We start from the raw sequence: 18042 nt of genomic DNA on the forward strand, positions 1-18042 counted from the left end.
GGAGTCGCCAAAATGTAAGAGTCCTTTTTCGGACAGTGTCCAAGCCCAAATAGAAGCAAGGACCCTAAGCCTTTTAGTTGTTGTTTCAAGGGACTGGGCTTGGTTCACCGTAGCTAAATGGGTTGATTACAAACCAAGTGGTGCTATTGACACCCCATTTTGCAACCCGCATTTAACCTCACATAGAGGGTAAAAGGGTAATTTCACCTTGAAAATATACATCTTAATTCTGGCCATTAAAGCATTAGCATTGGAAAATTCCAATTATACTCTATTTTATCATTCCAAAGGCCACTTTATCATTAGGGATAATTACACATAACCCACCTGTGGTTTGGGCGAAAATCACTTTGCCTACCCGTGGTTTGAAAAGTATCACTTAACCCACCTGAGGTATGTTTCCGTCACTCTCCGTAACCCACCTCGGTCTCTGCCGTTACAAAAACACCTTGTAACCCCAAAACAGAACATAACGCGAATCAAAACCCCCAAAACTCAAACACGTTTCGAGAGAGACACCCAAGGTGCAATCAGGCTTGTTCTTCGCGGTTTGGAGCGTGTGGAGAGGGAGAAAGCACTTCTTTTGCATCATCGAACCTGGGCAAGGTATGTGTGATGTTTTTTCATCTGCATTTGGGTCTGTTCCTGATTTAGGGTTTCAGATTTTGTTCAAGTGTGAACTTACTGTGTGAAAGTCTAAATCCAGGAATCGTGGTATGTTGAGATGTCTTCATCAAGTGGTAATTTCTCGGGTTCATGTGGACATATGTGCAATGAGCAGACTTGTGTTTTGAGAACAAGTTTGAGTTTGCACAATTTTGGAAGGAGGTTCTTGGGTTGTAGCCGTTATAAGGTTGGTCCTAAGTGTCCTTTCTTTGTTTGGATTGATAACCCAACCTGTCCTCGTGGGAATGAAACTGCACCTTTGGCTCTAGAGAAGATGTCTAGGCTTCAGACTGCTCTCCAACTTGCAAATGAGAGGGAAAGGACAGCTCTGGAAACGGCAGAAGAAGCTAGGCAAATGGCAGAAAAGGCTCTTGAAGAGGAAGCCAAAGCCAAGGAGAGGGAGAGAAAGGCTCGAGCTGTCTGTGCAAAAGCTAAGGAAAAAGCCATTCTTGCTGAAGAGAAGCAAAGAATGTGGAAGTCTGCATGCATTTTGTCATGGATCTTTTTTGTTATTGTTATGTTGTTGTGTTTTGGCTCAATTGAGTTCTCTGGAGTGAAGAGACCTAGATTGTTGCCCCTGAAGTAGTTACTTGGTTAGTAGAGATAGTTATGGCAATGGTGTTAATGAATTTGTATTGTAATAGCACTAGCCTACTGATGTAATGTTTTGATGTGTCAATGAATGAAGAATTGGTCAATTCTGAGTATTTTGTGCATATCCTAACAACCATTCAATGGAAGAAGTAATGGTCAATTATCAATTTGGCTGTGCATACCATAACAACCATTCCACAATAAAAACTTTCATACACTGTATTAGAAAAGTATACTTGGACATAATTTGTAGTAGCAATAAATAAACTTCCATATAATTTGGCTGTGCATACCATAACAACCATTCCACAATAAAAACTTCCCATACACTCTATTAGAAAAATATACTTGGACACAATTTGTAGTAGCAATAAATAAACTTTCATATAATTTGGTTGTGCATACCATTCCACAATAAAAATAATATACTTGGACACAATTTGTAGTAGCAATAAATAAACTTCCATATAATCTAGTTTGGAAAAATATTGTTCCATACAAACTGTAATATCACAACTTCCATATTGTACCTTAATTACAAAAAAGCACATTCCAAGGCCAGCAGTGATTGTTTTTTACACTAATTAGTAATTACAAAAAAGCACATTCCAAGGCCAGCAGTGACTGTTTTTTACACTAATTGATAATTACAAAAGGCCAACAGTGGTCTTCACAAAAAAAAAAAACCAAAAAGGCCCACATGTTCCCACTAGGTTTACTTCCAATGCTGGCATGCGTACCCACTAGCTTCATTCATTTCTTGCCTTTACTCTTTCCTCTTTCCACCCACTGGATTCATTTTTGGTAGCCTTTGTGCAGCAAGCTGTCCTCTAGTCCTCACACCACCAGTGCTCCCACTTGCATGTGAAGGCTACAAAATAAAAAATAGATCCACTTGTTAAAAAATATCCCAAGCTACACAACCATCCAGGACTAAGTTACCTGTGAAGAACTTGGTAAGGTATCCCAGGTCTCCCTAGGTGTGTGAAACTCTGGTTGCGAGGAAGAGAACCATCTTGCTCTCTTGTGAGATGGCCTAGGTTGATTTCCTTGCTGTGAGGATGAAGGCTGAGTGGCAGACATCATGTTGTAGGTCTGTGTAGGCTGCTGGGATGGTGGCTGAGGTGCAGGCTGAGGTGCAGGCTGAGGTGCAGATCTAGGTGCAGGCACCCCTTCCCTTGCCTGCAACAAAACCCAGTTTCAATACAGTGTCTATTGTAAGTTTAAAAACAAGTTTTTTTTTTTTGTTTTTTTCCATTTAAATCCTAATTACTTACAGCTTTTTCTCTTTGAAGTCTCTGTCTCCTCTGCCATGGTGTCTCCCCAGTGATGCCAGCCTTGCACCCTCTTGAGTTATGCCCTTCCTTTTTGCATTTCCCACATCTTACAGGTCTATTCTGTCTACTTGCTTTGTAAGGGTTCCTAGGCTCATCAGAAGCCCTCTTTCTTTGCTTGGGTGGTCTGCCTGGTGGTTTGTATATGTGAGGTGCCAGGGGAGCAGGCTGTCCAGTCTCAGCCCATTCTGACTGGCCAGGCATGGGAGGAAGTACCTCCTTGTATATCTCCATGTAAGTTTCTTTGAAGTAGCATGGGTGGGTATAGTCTTCTGGTGTCTCAATGTTTGTATAAATGGCTGTTATGGCATGTTTGCAGGGAATGCCATTTAAATCCCAAGACCTACAGCTACATGTCTTCTTCACCAAATCAACTACATGCCTCTCATACTGACTGCCTACCTCATAAAGGAAACTACCAGCTGGGGTAGCACTAAATGCCTTACTTTCAACCTTCAATTTCTCCAACCTATCTTGTATGCTTGGACACAACTTTCCAGCATACTTCTGTATCCCTTCCCTTTTTGTGTAAAGCCTAGTCATAAGTCTAACCCTAATCCACTCCAACATTGCCAAGATAGGCTTGTCCCTAGACTTCAATATCATTGCATTAAAAGACTCACTCAAATTATTTACCAAACAATCTGTTAAGGCCCTATGAGTGAAGTGTGACCTTGTCCACTGTGCAGGTGCAATGTTTGCAAGATACTCATATGCCTTTTCATCCAAATCCCTTATGTACTGCATGCATCTCTCAAACTCCCTTACTGTTGTGGCAGCAGCACACCTCCACAATGCATCCTTCAGCTCCAATCCCTTGTGATCAACTTTGAAATTGTTGTAGATGTGTTTCACACAGTATCTATGCTCCACGGTAGGGAATAGTGTCTCTATTGCAGGTATAAGCCCCTGTAAATAAGCAAGCAAACAAACAAACAAAACAAGTTAGTTCAGCAAACAAAGTCAACTATTCAAGTGTAACTGAACAAAACAAAACTTGCATACCTTTTGCCTATCAGAAATGAAGACCAACTGAAGCTCCTCTGGCCTCCCTATATCATCAGCAAAAATTTCCAAAAACCATATCCAAGACTCCCTGGTTTCTTGTTCCACAACAGCCATGGCTACTGGAAAAATGTTGTCATTTGCATCCTTGGCAGTGGCAGATAAGATTTGCCCACCAAATCTGTGCTTTATGTGACAACCATCTAAACCTATAAATGGCCTGCATCCACCTAAAAATCCTACCTTCTGAGCATTGAACCTAACATACATCCTTTTAAATTTTGGCTGGGAAGTCTCCTCAGCCATTTCTGTCTGCAATATAACCCTACTCCCCTTGTCTACAGTGGTTATCATTTGTGCATAGTCCCTAAGGACACCATATTGCAGTTGCTCATCTCCATTTATCAAATCCTTTGCCTTTCTCTTTGACCTATACACTTGGTTTACACTTAGGTCAACAGATAAATTTTGCATCACATGGTTGTGTACACCACTCACCTCCCAATTTGGATTTTTGCTAAAATCCTCAATGAACCTCTTAGCAACATAAGTTGATGTTGCTTGGCTGTTTTTGAAAGACTTGGGACAAGTACAGTCATCAGTCAAGGTCTTAATTTGAAATGTTAGCTCTCTACTTATTTGAGATGCATAACATCTCCACCCACACCCATTCTTGCAGTGAACTGATATCTTGGTCTTCTCATTAAGCTTGAATTTGATGTCAACAGGTTTTTTGATTGCATACTCCCTCAAAGCAGCTCTGAACACCTTTGCATTAGGGAACTTCATCTCCTTCTTCAGTACAACATTTCTCATGTCACTCTTAGCATTAAACTCCACTTGCTCAGGTTCCTGCTCATCATCAGACCCATCCATGCTTACCAGGTCATCCTCAAGGGCTGGCTCAGCCCACTCAGGGTCTGTGTGGGGTGCATTGCTTGATTCTGGGGCTGTGTGGGGTGCATTGCTTGATTCTGGGGCTGTGTGGGGTGCATTGCTTGATTCTGGGTTTGTATTGGGAGCAGAACCTTGTGGAGCTGATTTTTGAGCAGCAAATACATCATCACCAAAGCCATCCCCCTCTAGGCCTTCATTTAGCCAATCATCATCATCATCATCATCATCATCTCCTTCAACATTCTGTTCTTCATCTCTTGCATCAATGTCAACATCCTCAACATCTTCTTCATCATCACTCTCATCATCATTCTCATCATCTTCATCATCATCACTATCCAATTCTATTTCAACCCTTGCTGCATCACCACTTACATCACCACCTGCATGACCACCTACACCATCTGCCACTCCCCCTGCATCACCACCTACACCACCTGCCACTCCCCTTGCCACTCCCCCTGCATCACCACCTACGCCACCATCTGCCACTCCCCCTGCATCAGGATACTCAACTGCCAATGGCTCCACATCTATGTCAGTATAGATTATGATTTTTTCAGCATACCATGCCTTATGAAGGTTAGTCATGTTTACAATATCTGTATCTGTTTCTATGTCTCTTAAATCATGCTGTAGATCACCATCAGGAATTAAATACTTATATCTACTGTGTTCCTTAGGAGCACCAACTAGATGGCATAAATCCCTAATTTCAAAGTAACTCAACTTGTCAGGGTCAATCTCTGTCAGTAAACGTACAGACCCACCCACATATTGTATGGTTGGCTCCTCCACAAAACATCCCCCAACATGAATTTCAAGGTCAAATGTGACATCATCCATCTGCAATTAAAATAAGTCTCAATGTTTACACACACTGACATGCAGAAAGTGAGAAGAAGCCAAAAGAGACAACAAGGCAACAAATTGACAACAACACACGGACAAAGGGCCACATAAAGCACATGCAAAACCAGACTCCCAACAAATTCATAGGGACCACACTACCCACACTTCACAAACAAGTGCAATCATTGACAAAATGCATTATAGAAACAACAATAGCAAAATGCATATCCTAAGCGATTCTACACATAAATAGCAAAATGCTAATTTAACATACAAAAAAAAAATTTACTGTGCAGATGAACAGCAAAACCTAACTACGTGGGTGGGTCACCATAAAAAAATGACATCAAGAAGCCAAATGCAGATGAAAAAACATCACACATACCTTGCCCAGGTTCGATGATGCAAAAGAAGTGCTTTCTCCCTCTCCACACGCTCCAAACCGCGAAGAACAAGCCTGATTGCACCTTGGGTGTCTCTCTCGAAAAGTGTTTGAGTTTTGGGGGTTTTGATTCGCGTTATGTTCTGTTTTGGGGTTACAAGGTGTTTTTGTAACGGCAGAGACCGAGGTGGGTTACGGAGAGTGACGGAAACATACCTCAGGTGGGTTAAGTGATACTTTTCAAACCACGGGTAGGCAAAGTGATTTTCGCCCAAACCACAGGTGGGTTATGTGTAATTATCCCTTATCATTATACCATACCATTTTACAATATCTCCAACATCCCAAACTTTTATTTTCCTATTCTACTCATTAAAATAATATATCTATATAATAAAATAATATGTCCCCAAACCCAAATAAAAACAAAAACCCAAATCACCATCTGCTACCACCACAACCACGAACAACCAAACCCTCCACTTTGTTCATTTCCTTTTTCTTTTCATGCACTAGATAAACCATACGCTTCTAAAATTATTTGAAAATAAGAAAAATCTCACCATTCTCAGCCAAAGGGACCTTGCAAAAGTACCACCGAACATCACCTCCATCAGAAGGACTCCTAGTTTGCACATCAACCCATCATTGATCACCGATCCCAAACCCATCACCAATCACATATCCCAAACCCATCACCGATCACCGATCACCTATCCCAAACCCATCACCGATCACTGATCCATCAACCCATCAACAACCACAGCACCGATCAAACCCATCAACCCAACAAACCCATCAGCACCGATCAAAAATCAAACTTTGCACCATCCACCACCAAACCTAGCCACCACCAAGCAAACCCACCACAACACCAGCTAGCAACCACCAAGAAAAACCCACAAAAAAAACCACCATCGATCTTGCTGTTGTTGATCTAGAAATCCATCAACCATGGCAGCAAAGCCACCACGCCAATAGATAGAGAAGAGAGAGGATGAGTCAAACCGAATAAAATATTGTATTTGGTTTTAGAATTGTGCTATAGTGCAATTCTATCTTTAGAATTGCACTGTAGCAGTATTGCAAAAAAATTTGCCATACTTGGCTTTAGCATTCCCTGATGTAGATGGTTTTAAGGTTTGAAATGCCAAATTTTCCTTAGATATGGCATTAGCATTCCCCAGTGCTAATGCTCTTAGATCCTTAATCTCATTTCACCAAAATGATTTTGGTGTTGTAACGGTCAAATCGACTCATAAGCCCTAATCGGACCACCAGATTGAAAGTTATCATCAAATCAAGTTTTAATAGCTGAGATGCATTATCACAAATTGAGTCCGACTATATGTGATTATGAACAATTGATTTTAATTGGTTATAAGTGTAATCAATTTGAAATCAATGATATGTCATAATTTGATTGGTTAGGACTACATTTTATGGTAAGGTTGCATACACCTAATTAATTAGATAGTTAAACATTAATTATTCAATGAGTAATTTGTGCAATTATCTTTTAATTAGAGTAAATTTGGAACTAATTAAGTCTGAAATGGGAGTGATTGAAGCCATTTAATGTTAATTAGGAGCTAATTTGGGACCTATTAATGTTAATTGTGCTGAAACCATTTTCTAACAAATGACCTCTACTCACCATTTCATCGATATCTCTCAGAATATTTTGAATCTGTGAATGAGGTTAATTTTCCCAGAAACTAGACATCTGGGGCTTCAATTTGAGCACAAGAACAAGACAATTCTGATCAGAATTAAGTCAAATATGATTTTTCGAAGTTGGCTCTACAGGCTGTTACAACAACTACAGGAAAACCGAATTTTGGCTTGCTCCTCACTCTCATCAATCTCTCCATTTAATGCACCAAATTTTCTCTAAGGTTAAAATGAGATCTAGGTTCATGATTCTTTCTTAACCCTCATTAAATGGTCTTTCATTCATATTTCCTCCACCACTACTATATAAACTCTCCATCTCCTTCATTTCAAGACACAAAACTCCCATCTCTTCTCCTCTCTTGAGTTCTAGGAAGTTGAGTAGTCTTGTCATATCTTGGTCTTCTTGAGACTCAAGATATCGAGTGAGACTCACTCTTCCTCTCCTAACTCTTCTTTTCCTGCACCCTTAGGATCTCCCTCTAGAGTCTCCTTCTCCACCATATGGATCTTACATAATCCCTGTAAGGTTGAATTTATTCAACCATCTAATTGGCTTTATTCCGTGCCAAATTTGCTTGTAATTCAGCATTTAGTAACCCTGTATTTAGGTGGGTTTGTTGTAAGGGTAGTGAGTGAGTTAGAGTGAAGATTGCTCAAGAGTGTGCAAGAAAACAGAGTGTCGCGGCTGGGACTCGCGGGTGGACTCGCGGCTGCAAGCCGCCAGAAGCTGCACACGTGCCAAGCATGCTGGAAGATGAACAGTCATGCTAGCTGGAGCACTACAGGACAAAACAGGACAACTGGCCATACGGTTATCTCGCGACTGGATCTCGCGACTTGGTCAAGCCGCGAGGTCAAGCCGCGAGCCACCCCTGTTTTGTAAAATCCTGACGTTTCACATTCCTCTCCCACTCCAGTATAAATACCCCTTTAACCCACGATTGAAAGAGAGCTTCCAGAGAGAATTTTGAGAGAGAAACCCTAAAGAAAAACAAGATTATTTCACACACAATCCCTACCTTAGAGTCTCATCATATTCCTTAACTCTCTTCCTCTCCATTGTTAAATCCTTGAGAGGTATTATACCAAACCTGGTTCTCACCATCATCATCTCTGTGAGACAGTCGTTTGGAGTTCTGGGAAGCAGTTAGGAAGGAGCCAATATTCATTGGTTGATGCTACGGTCTAGTAGCGGAATCCGGGAAGCTAGAAAAGAAAAAGGTTCGGCGCAACCTCGTTGGAGCAAGAAGCTTGGAGGGCTCAGGTGCACTGGGTAGATTAGGCTTGGAGGGTCTATTGCTGTCCTTGTATCCCAACTGTATTTTCTAGTGGATTGATTACCGCTTGGAGGGCGGCGGAGAGGTTTTTCGCCGAGGACTTCGGTTTCCTCTTCGATAACACATCGCGTGTTGTCTTTGTGTTTGCATCTTCCTTCCTCTCTATCTTTGCCTTTATATTATCTGCTGTGGATTTTATTTTGTTATGGCTTAGATAGTTTATAACCAATTTCATATTATAGCATATGTTAAGTTTCCGCACACTTTTTGTTTGACATATTGCTTGTGTTGGTTAAGTTGGAATTTGGGGGTCTAAACGTTCAAAAGTGTTTTTGTACACGTTTTTGAACTTTCAATTGGTATCAGAGCGGGTACACTGCTGTTGGTTTCATTACCATTGTGTGATCCTTGACTTCCTTTTGAGATGGATAGGTCTCAATCCCTAAATGCACCTCCATATTTTGATGGTAGTAATTATGCTTTTTGGAAGGTTCGAATGAGAGCTTTTCTGTGTTCTATTGATGAATCCGTTTGGGATGCTGTTGAGATTGGTTGGACCAAACCTGAGGCAGCCAAATCCACATGGGATAAGGCAACACTTGCTGCATCTAATGCTAACAGTAAAGCACTAAATGCTATTTTCTGTGGTGTGTCTCCAGATGAATTTCACAGGATTTCTCACATTACCATTGCCAAAGATGCATGGGAGATTCTGGAAACAACTTATGAAGGCACGAAGAAAGTGAAAGACACCAAGTTACAAATGCTGACCACTCGGTTTGAGGAGCTTAAAATGAGTGAGGATGAGTTTTTTGACTCTTTCTATGGGAAGCTAAATGAGGTGGTTGTCAGTAAGTTTAACTTGGGGGAGAAAACGGAGGACTCAAAGATTGTAAGGAAGATCCTTCGATCATTGCCGGAAAGTTTTCGTGCTAAAGTGACAGCCATTGAAGAGAGCAAGGATCTTGACGACATCAAGGTACAGGAGCTGGTTGGTTCTCTGCAGACTTATGAGATGTCGCTGCCCAATCAACGGAAGAGTAAATCCCTTGCTCTAAAGACCATTAATGAGAAGATGGAAGATCAAGACTCATCGGGAGAAGATGTGGTTGACAAAGATGTAGCCTATCTTGTCAAAAATTTCAGAAAGTTTTTGAAATTCAAAAATAATGGCAAATTTGATGATAAAAGAAAATTCCAAAGTTCTGGAAGGGAGAAGAGGGATTTCAAAAAGAAAGATGGAAAAGAATCCCAACCCTCACAAGGTGTCACTTGTTTTGAATGTAACGGGCATGGACACTTTAAGAAGGAATGTCCGAATTATTTGAAATCGAAAGGCAAAGTGTATGCCACGACCTTGAGTGACTCAGACTCGTCTGACTCTGAATCTGAAGAGAGTTGTGATGGAGAAGGGAACTATTCAGCTTTCATGACTATTGCTCATGTTGAGTCTTCGGATGAGTTGAATATGCTTGTACGAGACCTTGGAGAACATAGTGATGATGACTCACTTGGAATTGTTGAAGAATCAGAAGCTGAAGAAGAAGAAAGCACAGCAAATCTTCAAGAGAATTATAACTCACTCTTGGAGAAATCGGGTGAGTACACAAGGGTGGCCAAGGCTGCTGTGAGAAAAATGAAGAAGGCTGAGGAGGACTACAAAAGTCTCCTAATTCGATATAGGGAGGCCAAATGTGAGATAGAAACACTGAATGGTGAGTTGTCCGAAGCTTACACAAAAGTGAGATTTCTTGAGAATGAGGTTGTGCAAGCAAATGCTAAAATAGAGAGGGTCACCACCAAGAAACTAGATGATGTTATATCATCTCAAAAGAGCTTTTCAGACAAATCCGGATTGGGATATACCGGAGGAAGTAGTTCATCTGGAAATGTCACTAAAGAAGTGAAGTTTGTAAAGGCCAAAGATCCAGTTGTAGCTGACCTTACTGGAGAGAAGCTTGAGGTGGAGGAGAAGAAGAATGTGGAGGACCAACGGATGCTGAATCATCGTAATCAGTCTGTGGGCAGGTCTGAATCCCGTGCCAAGTCACGTCCACGACCACAAAGAGGTCCTAGAGGAACGTATGTGTGCCATTATTGCGGACTTCAAGGGCACACTCGACCAAATTGCCAAAAGCTGAGAGCAAAGAACAGTGCAACTCCTCAAAGGTCAGGAGGACCCAGAAATGATAGAAGAATTTGGGCAGGTGATCAATCTAGAGGTCAAAATGGAGATCCCGGAATGATGAACGTGATGAAGATGATTGGTGCATTCACCAACTGCTTGGAAAGCTTCTCACGAAGGTTTGAAAGCCCTAACCCCCGTACCCAATCCTATAAGGAAATCACCCCAAACGCAAGTGACGTGCGGGTGAATAAGGGTACTCATGCATAAGCATTACAACATGTCCATGCATTAATACTTCCTATGCTTTGCGACAATGCTTGTTTGATTTGGTTTGCTGTTTTTGATGTTGGTTGTTTGCTTGTCTTCTTGTGAATATTTCTTAATTCTGTTTTATCAATCTTTTTGTTTCTTGTGTCAAAAATCCAAAAATCACATAAAAATTAGAAAATCAAAAAGCTTGATTGACTTTGTTGAGTTTTGTCTCAAAACTTGTTTTGCCTTGTACCTTTGTGCTAATGGCTTTGTGCATTTTCGAGCATTGCTTGTTTTCTTGCACTCATATCACTGTGGGAAAAATCTTGAAATCTATGTGATTGTTGTAAATAGATCTTCAAACTTGTCATGAATGATTAGTGAATGGTTATGTTGATCTTGAGACATGCATAGACTTGTGTCTATATATCTTCCCACTTTTTATTTTTGTTTTGCTAAAAAGAGCTCACCAAATGTAAATCTCCAAATGAAAAAAGATATTGAGCTGCAAAAGCCTGTCGCACATTCTAGTATTTGACTAGGAAAAAGGGTAAGCGACCTTATATTAAAAGTGAATGTTCATTCAAAAAGGGCCAAAGGCCTGTTCTTCAAAGAGAAATGTTATATATCCCTCTCACAATGAGAGATGATTGCCTCAAAAGATCAAAAAGATCAAATGTTATGATTGAAAGTGGAGTCAAATGAAAAGCTCCAAGTTATGATTATCAAATTGTGTGGGAGGTCATATATACATATTTCTATAATTGAGATGGGTCACATGATCTAGTGCTAATTGTGTATGCCTTGGTTGAATTGATCATTGAAGCTTCACATTAGACAAAGGACTATCTCATTGTTGATATCCACACACAACACACAAGTTTATGTTCAATAAATGCCATATTCATTTGTGTGATTGTACTTGATAAAATGTGTTTTCACATGCTCAATCTTTGTTAATTCAAGCACAAAAAGATTTTTGAGTGTTTTAGGTGTTTTTGGAAAGTATTTTGTTTGAAAAATCTGAAAATTTCAAAAATACAGTTTTGCCCTGTTTTGGCAGCTCAGTCGCGGGTATGTCAAGTCGCGAGCCTCAGTCGCATCTTCGCTGGTCATTTTTGGCGACTTGTTCGCGAGTAGAAGGTCCAGTCGCGAGGTTCACTCAGAGATTTTCGCGGCTCAGCTCGCGACTCACTCGCGGGTAGACCTTCCAGTCGCGAAAAACACTTAGAAAAATTTTTCAAAATTTTGTTCTTGAGTGCTTTGGCGGCTTGAGCTGGCGACTGTGTGGCGACTTAATCAAGTCGCGAAAATTGCGTGTTTTGCAGAAACAGGAGCAGTTTTTAAACCTCGTTCAGTTTTCCCTCGAACTTTTGTAACTGTTCATCTTCTCTTTAAACTTTTTTTTTTCTTCCAAACACTTCGTGAATCCATTTTTCGAGCCTCATTGGTGCTTCATTTCTTATCCAAATCATCAAGAAAAGGTATGGGTTTTGCTTTCTCAATCTCATTTTCTTTTTCCTGCATATTTCTGTTACTGTTTGGACTGGTATTGTATTTGTTATACTTATCTCTGTGTAATGGGTATGGAGTGTCGTGTTTGATATTGTTCTCACCTGTTTTCATGCTGAGCAGTCACAATGTGTTTTTCATTGTTCTGATTTTTGCCTATTATTGAATCTGAGAATCTTTTCTGAAATGGGTTTGATGTCTATTTGACTTACTCATTACACTTGCTTGAGTATTGTTGTTGGTGTTTGGTTGTGGTCACTGAGTTGTTATGATAACATAATGTATGTCTCTCAACCACGTGCTCCAGTGTGGATGTTTGGTTTCTTCATGTTGAAATATTTTCCCCTTGTTCATGTCTCTGTTGGAGTGAATTATGTTATCTGCTCTAAATGTTCAAATGCTGTATCTAATTGCATATCATGGTCATGTTAACCTGTCTCTATGACAGTTTTGTCAGTTGTGCTGTCTATCTATGTCTTGGTACACTATCACCAAGTTTGATGCACGTATTAGTTTGTGCTTCTGTGTATTGTTGGAAGTTTTGGTTGGGTTTGCACTAGCTTCAGTTTGTGTTTATATATTGAAATTTTGTTTACACTGAATCTTGTTGACAATCATCTTGTGGGGTATTGTTGCTTGTTTTGTTTTTTTTTGGCCTGTTCTCTTGCAGATGTCTCGTCGATCTTCCAGGGTAAAGACATTGTTGCTGACGAACCAGCAACACCAGTTGCTAAAAGGACTTGTCTATCATCTCAGGCATCTCAAGATCCAAATGAGGATAGGTTCAGACTTCCGCTTAACTCACACGCCTACTCAAATGTGTTTGACAAGTCAACCACTATAGTGGAACGGGTGGTAGAATTCAACACTTTAGGGTCCACTTTCATCCCTCGAATCTTTGAGAATCGAGATTGGGCAAACTTGTTCGGGAACTTTGATGATCCAATGGATGAGCTGGTCAAAGAATGCTTCTCCAATGCAACTGATCTTGGACCTCACCTCATTTTCTGGGTCAGAGGGACAGAGTTTAGTGTTAACCCAGACTCCATCGCAGATCTTCTCAGCATCACCAGACCTCAGAATGTGAATCTAACTCCCTATGATGAACAAAATCCAGAGGTTGGAGAAATTTTACAAATCCTAGGACACGATCATGAGGTATCTAGTGCAGGAACTTCCATCAGCACCGCAAAGTTTGCACCTGAGCTGACCACACTGAAGTTGATCATGTTCACCAATCTCTACCCACTGTCCAACACTACATTCATCAATCTTGGGAGAGCTCTATTTCTGTGTGACCTCATTACAGGAGCCCCCATTGATATATGTGCTCACATCTACTACAACTTGAGGAAGACCGCGTGTCGATCTGCAGCTCGAGGAATTATTCCATTTTGCAGTCTCGTCATGAAACTCATTCTTCGTGCAGGCATTATTCCTCCTGCAGATGGTAAAATGTTGACTCGTCAACGTCCCATTTCCTTGTTCACTCTTCAAGCTAGCAGAAGTCACTCCTCTAAATCACCAAGAAGTGTTCACCTCTCTCCGGTTACTCCATCTGCCCCTAACTCAGAGACACCTGCACATACCACATCTGCATCACGTGCTGTTCCTGAAGCTTCACCGGCTGGTATTCTGCAAGCACAAACTGCTCCTCATACTGATAGAGTCGGCAGCGTACTTGAGCATATTCAGAAACGCGTTGATGAGCTTGTGGCACTCCTCTACTCCACAAACAACCATGTCCAAATGCGCCTCGAGACTATGGAGAATCAGCTTGATGAGATTCAACGAAAGTTGGACGAGAGTCTTTAGCTATTCGTGACAAAAAGGGGGAGAGCATTCAGTAAGGGGGAGAAAAGTTCAAAGGGAAGTGTGCATAGTGATAGGGGGAGTACACACATACACACATACTTTTGTCATACTTTTGTTTTTAGTCTTATCTTCTAAACTTATGGTTATGGTTTTGATACACTATGTTTTGGTGTATAGATGTTCCTAACTCTTAACTTATACTCTTGGTTTAAATTTTAATATATGTTGATGATGTTATTCAGGATGTTATTGGTTTGTACCCATGTGCTTTTGTAAGCTTTTAGGGTTATTGTTTTATGCATAGTTTGTAGGCTTTATGGTATGTACCTTGCTTAAGTGCAGCCTTTATGCTATGTTGAAATCAGTACTTTAATCTAAATATTCTGCATTTTGGTTTTTGTACTGTCACTCTTGTGCCCTTGTAGGATTGTTCCTAGATGCATATGCCTTGTGTACTATGCATTGGTTGAGTGTTGAGCATACAAGTGTCTTGCCTTGTACTTGTTAACTTGTATGTCCTTGTGTTCATTCCAAGTGTGAATGAGCACTGTGATCACTACCTTGTGGTGTTCACTTGATTGATCAAGTCATGGTTTGTTTATTTACTCCATCTTTGCTTGATCTCATTTTGCCTTTTCATATGCATTTATAATTTTTCTGCTTACAATGATCATGGTGTATTGTTGTGTTTCAGGAGTATTATGTTCATATGATTCAAGTGCTTCACAGCTTCTAGAGTTAGGTGTGAGTGAGTTTTGTTCAACTGTTCCCAACTCACATGTTAAGTCTAGAGTCTGTTTTAGGGTTTTGTCACGGAATAGCCAAAGGGGGAGATTGTAAGGTTGAATTTATTCAACCATCTAATTGGCTTTATTCCGTGCCAAATTTGCTTGTAATTCAGCATTTAGTAACCCTGTATTTAGGTGGGTTTGTTGTAAGGGTAGTGAGTGAGTTAGAGTGAAGATTGCTCAAGAGTGTGCAAGAAAACAGAGTGTCGCGGCTGGGACTCGCGGGTGGACTCGCGGCTGCAAGCCGCCAGAAGCTGCACACGTGCCAAGCATGCTGGAAGATGAACAGTCATGCTAGCTGGAGCACTACAGGACAAAACAGGACAACTGGCCATACGGTTATCTCGCGACTGGATCTCGCAACTTGGTCAAGCCGCGAGGTCAAGCCGCGAGCCACCCCTGTTTTGTAAAATCCTGACGTTTCACATTCCTCTCCCACTCCAGTATAAATACCCCTTTAACCCACGATTGAAAGAGAGCTTCCAGAGAGAATTTTGAGAGAGAAACCCTAAAGAAAAACAAGATTGTTTCACACACAATCCCTACCTTAGAGTCTCATCATATTCCTCAACTCTCTTCCTCTCCATTGTTAAATCCTTGAGAGGCATTATACCAAACCTGGTTCTCACCATCATCATCTCTGTGAGACAGTCGTTTGGAGTTCTGGGAAGCAGTTAGGAAGGAGCCAATATTCATTGGTTGATGCTACGGTCTAGTAGCGGAATCCGGGAAGCTAGAAAAGAAAAAGGTTCGGCGCAACCTCGTTGGAGCAAGAAGCTTGGAGGGCTCAGGTGCACTGGGTAGATTAGGCTTGGAGGGTCTATTGCTGTCCTTGTATCCCAACTGTATTTTCTAGTGGATTGATTACCGCTTGGAGGGCGGCGGAGAGGTTTTTCGCCGAGGACTTCGGTTTCCTCTTCGATAACACATCGCGTGTTGTCTTTGTATTTGCATCTTCCTTCCTCTCTATCTTTGCCTTTATATTATCTACTGTGGATTTTATTTTGTTATGGCTTAGATAGTTTATAACCAATTTCATATTATAGCATATGTTAAGTTTCCGCACACTTTTTGTTTGACATATTGCTTGTGTTGGTTAAGTTGGAATTTGGGGGTCTAAACGTTCAAAAGTGTTTTTGTACACGTTTTTGAACTTTCAATCCCTTTCCCTAATTGTTTTTTTGTGTTGCCATGATGAGAATTTAAGATTAAAAGCATGATAGTAATTATTTAAATTCCCTTGAATATGTTTGAATGCTTTTCATTGTTCTTATATGTTCTTCACAATTTCTTGGTTGTTCATCACATGTTCATGCATAACACTAGTTTTAATCTTAATACCACATCAAAAATATGAAAAACATATTTGTTTAATAATTCTTTCAAATCCTTGAATCTAGGATATCACCATCCACACACCTTTTCAAGGCTTCTACACCTCACCTTTTCAGATTCAGCTTTTTGGCTACCTTTCCTTTTGTCATTTTTCCTAAGTGAGCTGATTTCATCTCTGCCAGGTTGAAAGTTTTCCCAACTACTTCCCCTTCGTGGTTCTTATTTTTGGGTTCCCCAAGGTACTAGCCCTTTGTTCATGAATTGTTAGTCCCTAAGCTCTTTGATTCCTTTCTGCATCATTGGGTAGCTAATAAGGACGTATCTATGCTTCGTTCATTGTATTTATGGGCACTCATTTTGAGCTGTCTTAATTTCATCCTGGCTTTGCTGCATGTCCCGAGAACCCCGAGCTCCTGGTAGTCCCTCGGTATCCCGGCCCAGTTCTTATCACTGGACTCTCTTTTGATTTTCTGATTTTGACAGGCTGGGCTTCTTCCTTTCTTCCCTTCATTTCTAAGGCCTATCTCTTTATGGGTTTTGGGCTTAAATCTTTTTTAATGGATTTAGGCCTACCATCCTTTTTTTTCCTTGTTGTAAGCTCAAGCCTTTTATTATTTTTTTCCATGGAGTTTAACTTACTATGTCACTCTAGGCCTTTGTACAGCATTATAACTTTTTAGACCTCAACAATTTATTAAAACCAATTTTTTTTTTAAAGCTTAATTTAAAAAAAAAAATCAAATTATTTTTTATAAGATCTCACTAAGCTCATCCCTTATGATATAATCACAAAGAGTAGGTCAATAACACGGTTGAGAGATAAGGCCAAAGTATTGGCCTGGTGGGTAGGAGAGAAAGGTGAAGGGATTTAAAAAAAAAAAAAAAATTTAAAAAATTTACTTGTTAGTGGGTGATGCCATTTTGCTTCATAATTGTTTTTTTTTTTTTTTAATGAAAATATAGTTTGAGGGTATTTTAGAAATTGATTAAAATTAATTATTTTTTTAAAATTAGAAGTTAGGAAAAAAGGGCAATAATTATTTTGATGAATAAAAAATGGGTAGAGGGGGCAGTCTAAGTTGGCATCTTTCATTTGGGCGTGACCATAGTGACACTCTACCCACTGAGCTCGGGCCTATAAGAGCAAGGGATTTAGATGAGCTATAACTGTGCAATTAGTCCCGTCAAGAATGTTAGTGAGCATGAGCCGAGAGCATGGAGTAATGTCCTAGGCGTTTCCCATTGTATGAAAGGGGCACTTCCCATTGTGTGAAAGGGCAATAATATGACATTTTGAGAATTTAATTGCATGCTTTTGATTAAAGTGAATAGAATGACCATGCTGAATGTTTTGGAAAAAAAAAATTACACAGGATTCAAGAAGGGAAAAAAGAGAAATTAATAAAAATATTTTAAGTGGTTTAACCCGGTTCCACAGAAGCAAGTAGCTAACACTATATGAGAAATTAAGGTTACAAGTTACAACAATATTTATGTAGTAACTCTACTTACTAGTAAGTAATTTAAA

At 40.2% G+C, this 18042-nt stretch overlaps 2 protein-coding genes across 2 annotated transcripts; one reads left to right on the forward strand and one right to left on the reverse strand.

Annotated features, from left to right (window-relative positions):
• The first annotated feature begins 311 nt into the window (after window positions 1–311).
• Window positions 312–1427, forward strand: LOC126706295 (uncharacterized). Its single transcript, XM_050405702.1, has 2 exons — window positions 312–606; window positions 707–1427. Exon 2 carries the CDS (start codon window positions 725–727, stop codon window positions 1250–1252), a length of 528 nt encoding a protein of 175 aa, XP_050261659.1. The 5' UTR covers window positions 312–606; window positions 707–724; the 3' UTR covers window positions 1253–1427.
• A 646-nt stretch (window positions 1428–2073) lies between these two features.
• Window positions 2074–4943, reverse strand: LOC126713189 (uncharacterized). Its single transcript, XM_050412876.1, has 3 exons — window positions 3600–4943; window positions 2538–3503; window positions 2074–2442 (listed from the first exon to the last, which is right to left on the reverse strand). The coding sequence occupies exons 1-3, from the start codon at window positions 4473–4475 to the stop codon at window positions 2194–2196; spliced, it is 2091 nt and encodes a 696-aa protein (XP_050268833.1). The 5' UTR covers window positions 4476–4943; the 3' UTR covers window positions 2074–2193.
• Window positions 4944–18042: the final 13099 nt, after the last annotated feature.

The sequence above is a fragment of the Quercus robur genome, chromosome 2, assembly GCF_932294415.1.
Source record: "Quercus robur chromosome 2, dhQueRobu3.1, whole genome shotgun sequence".
Lineage (NCBI taxonomy): Eukaryota > Viridiplantae > Streptophyta > Magnoliopsida > Fagales > Fagaceae > Quercus > Quercus robur.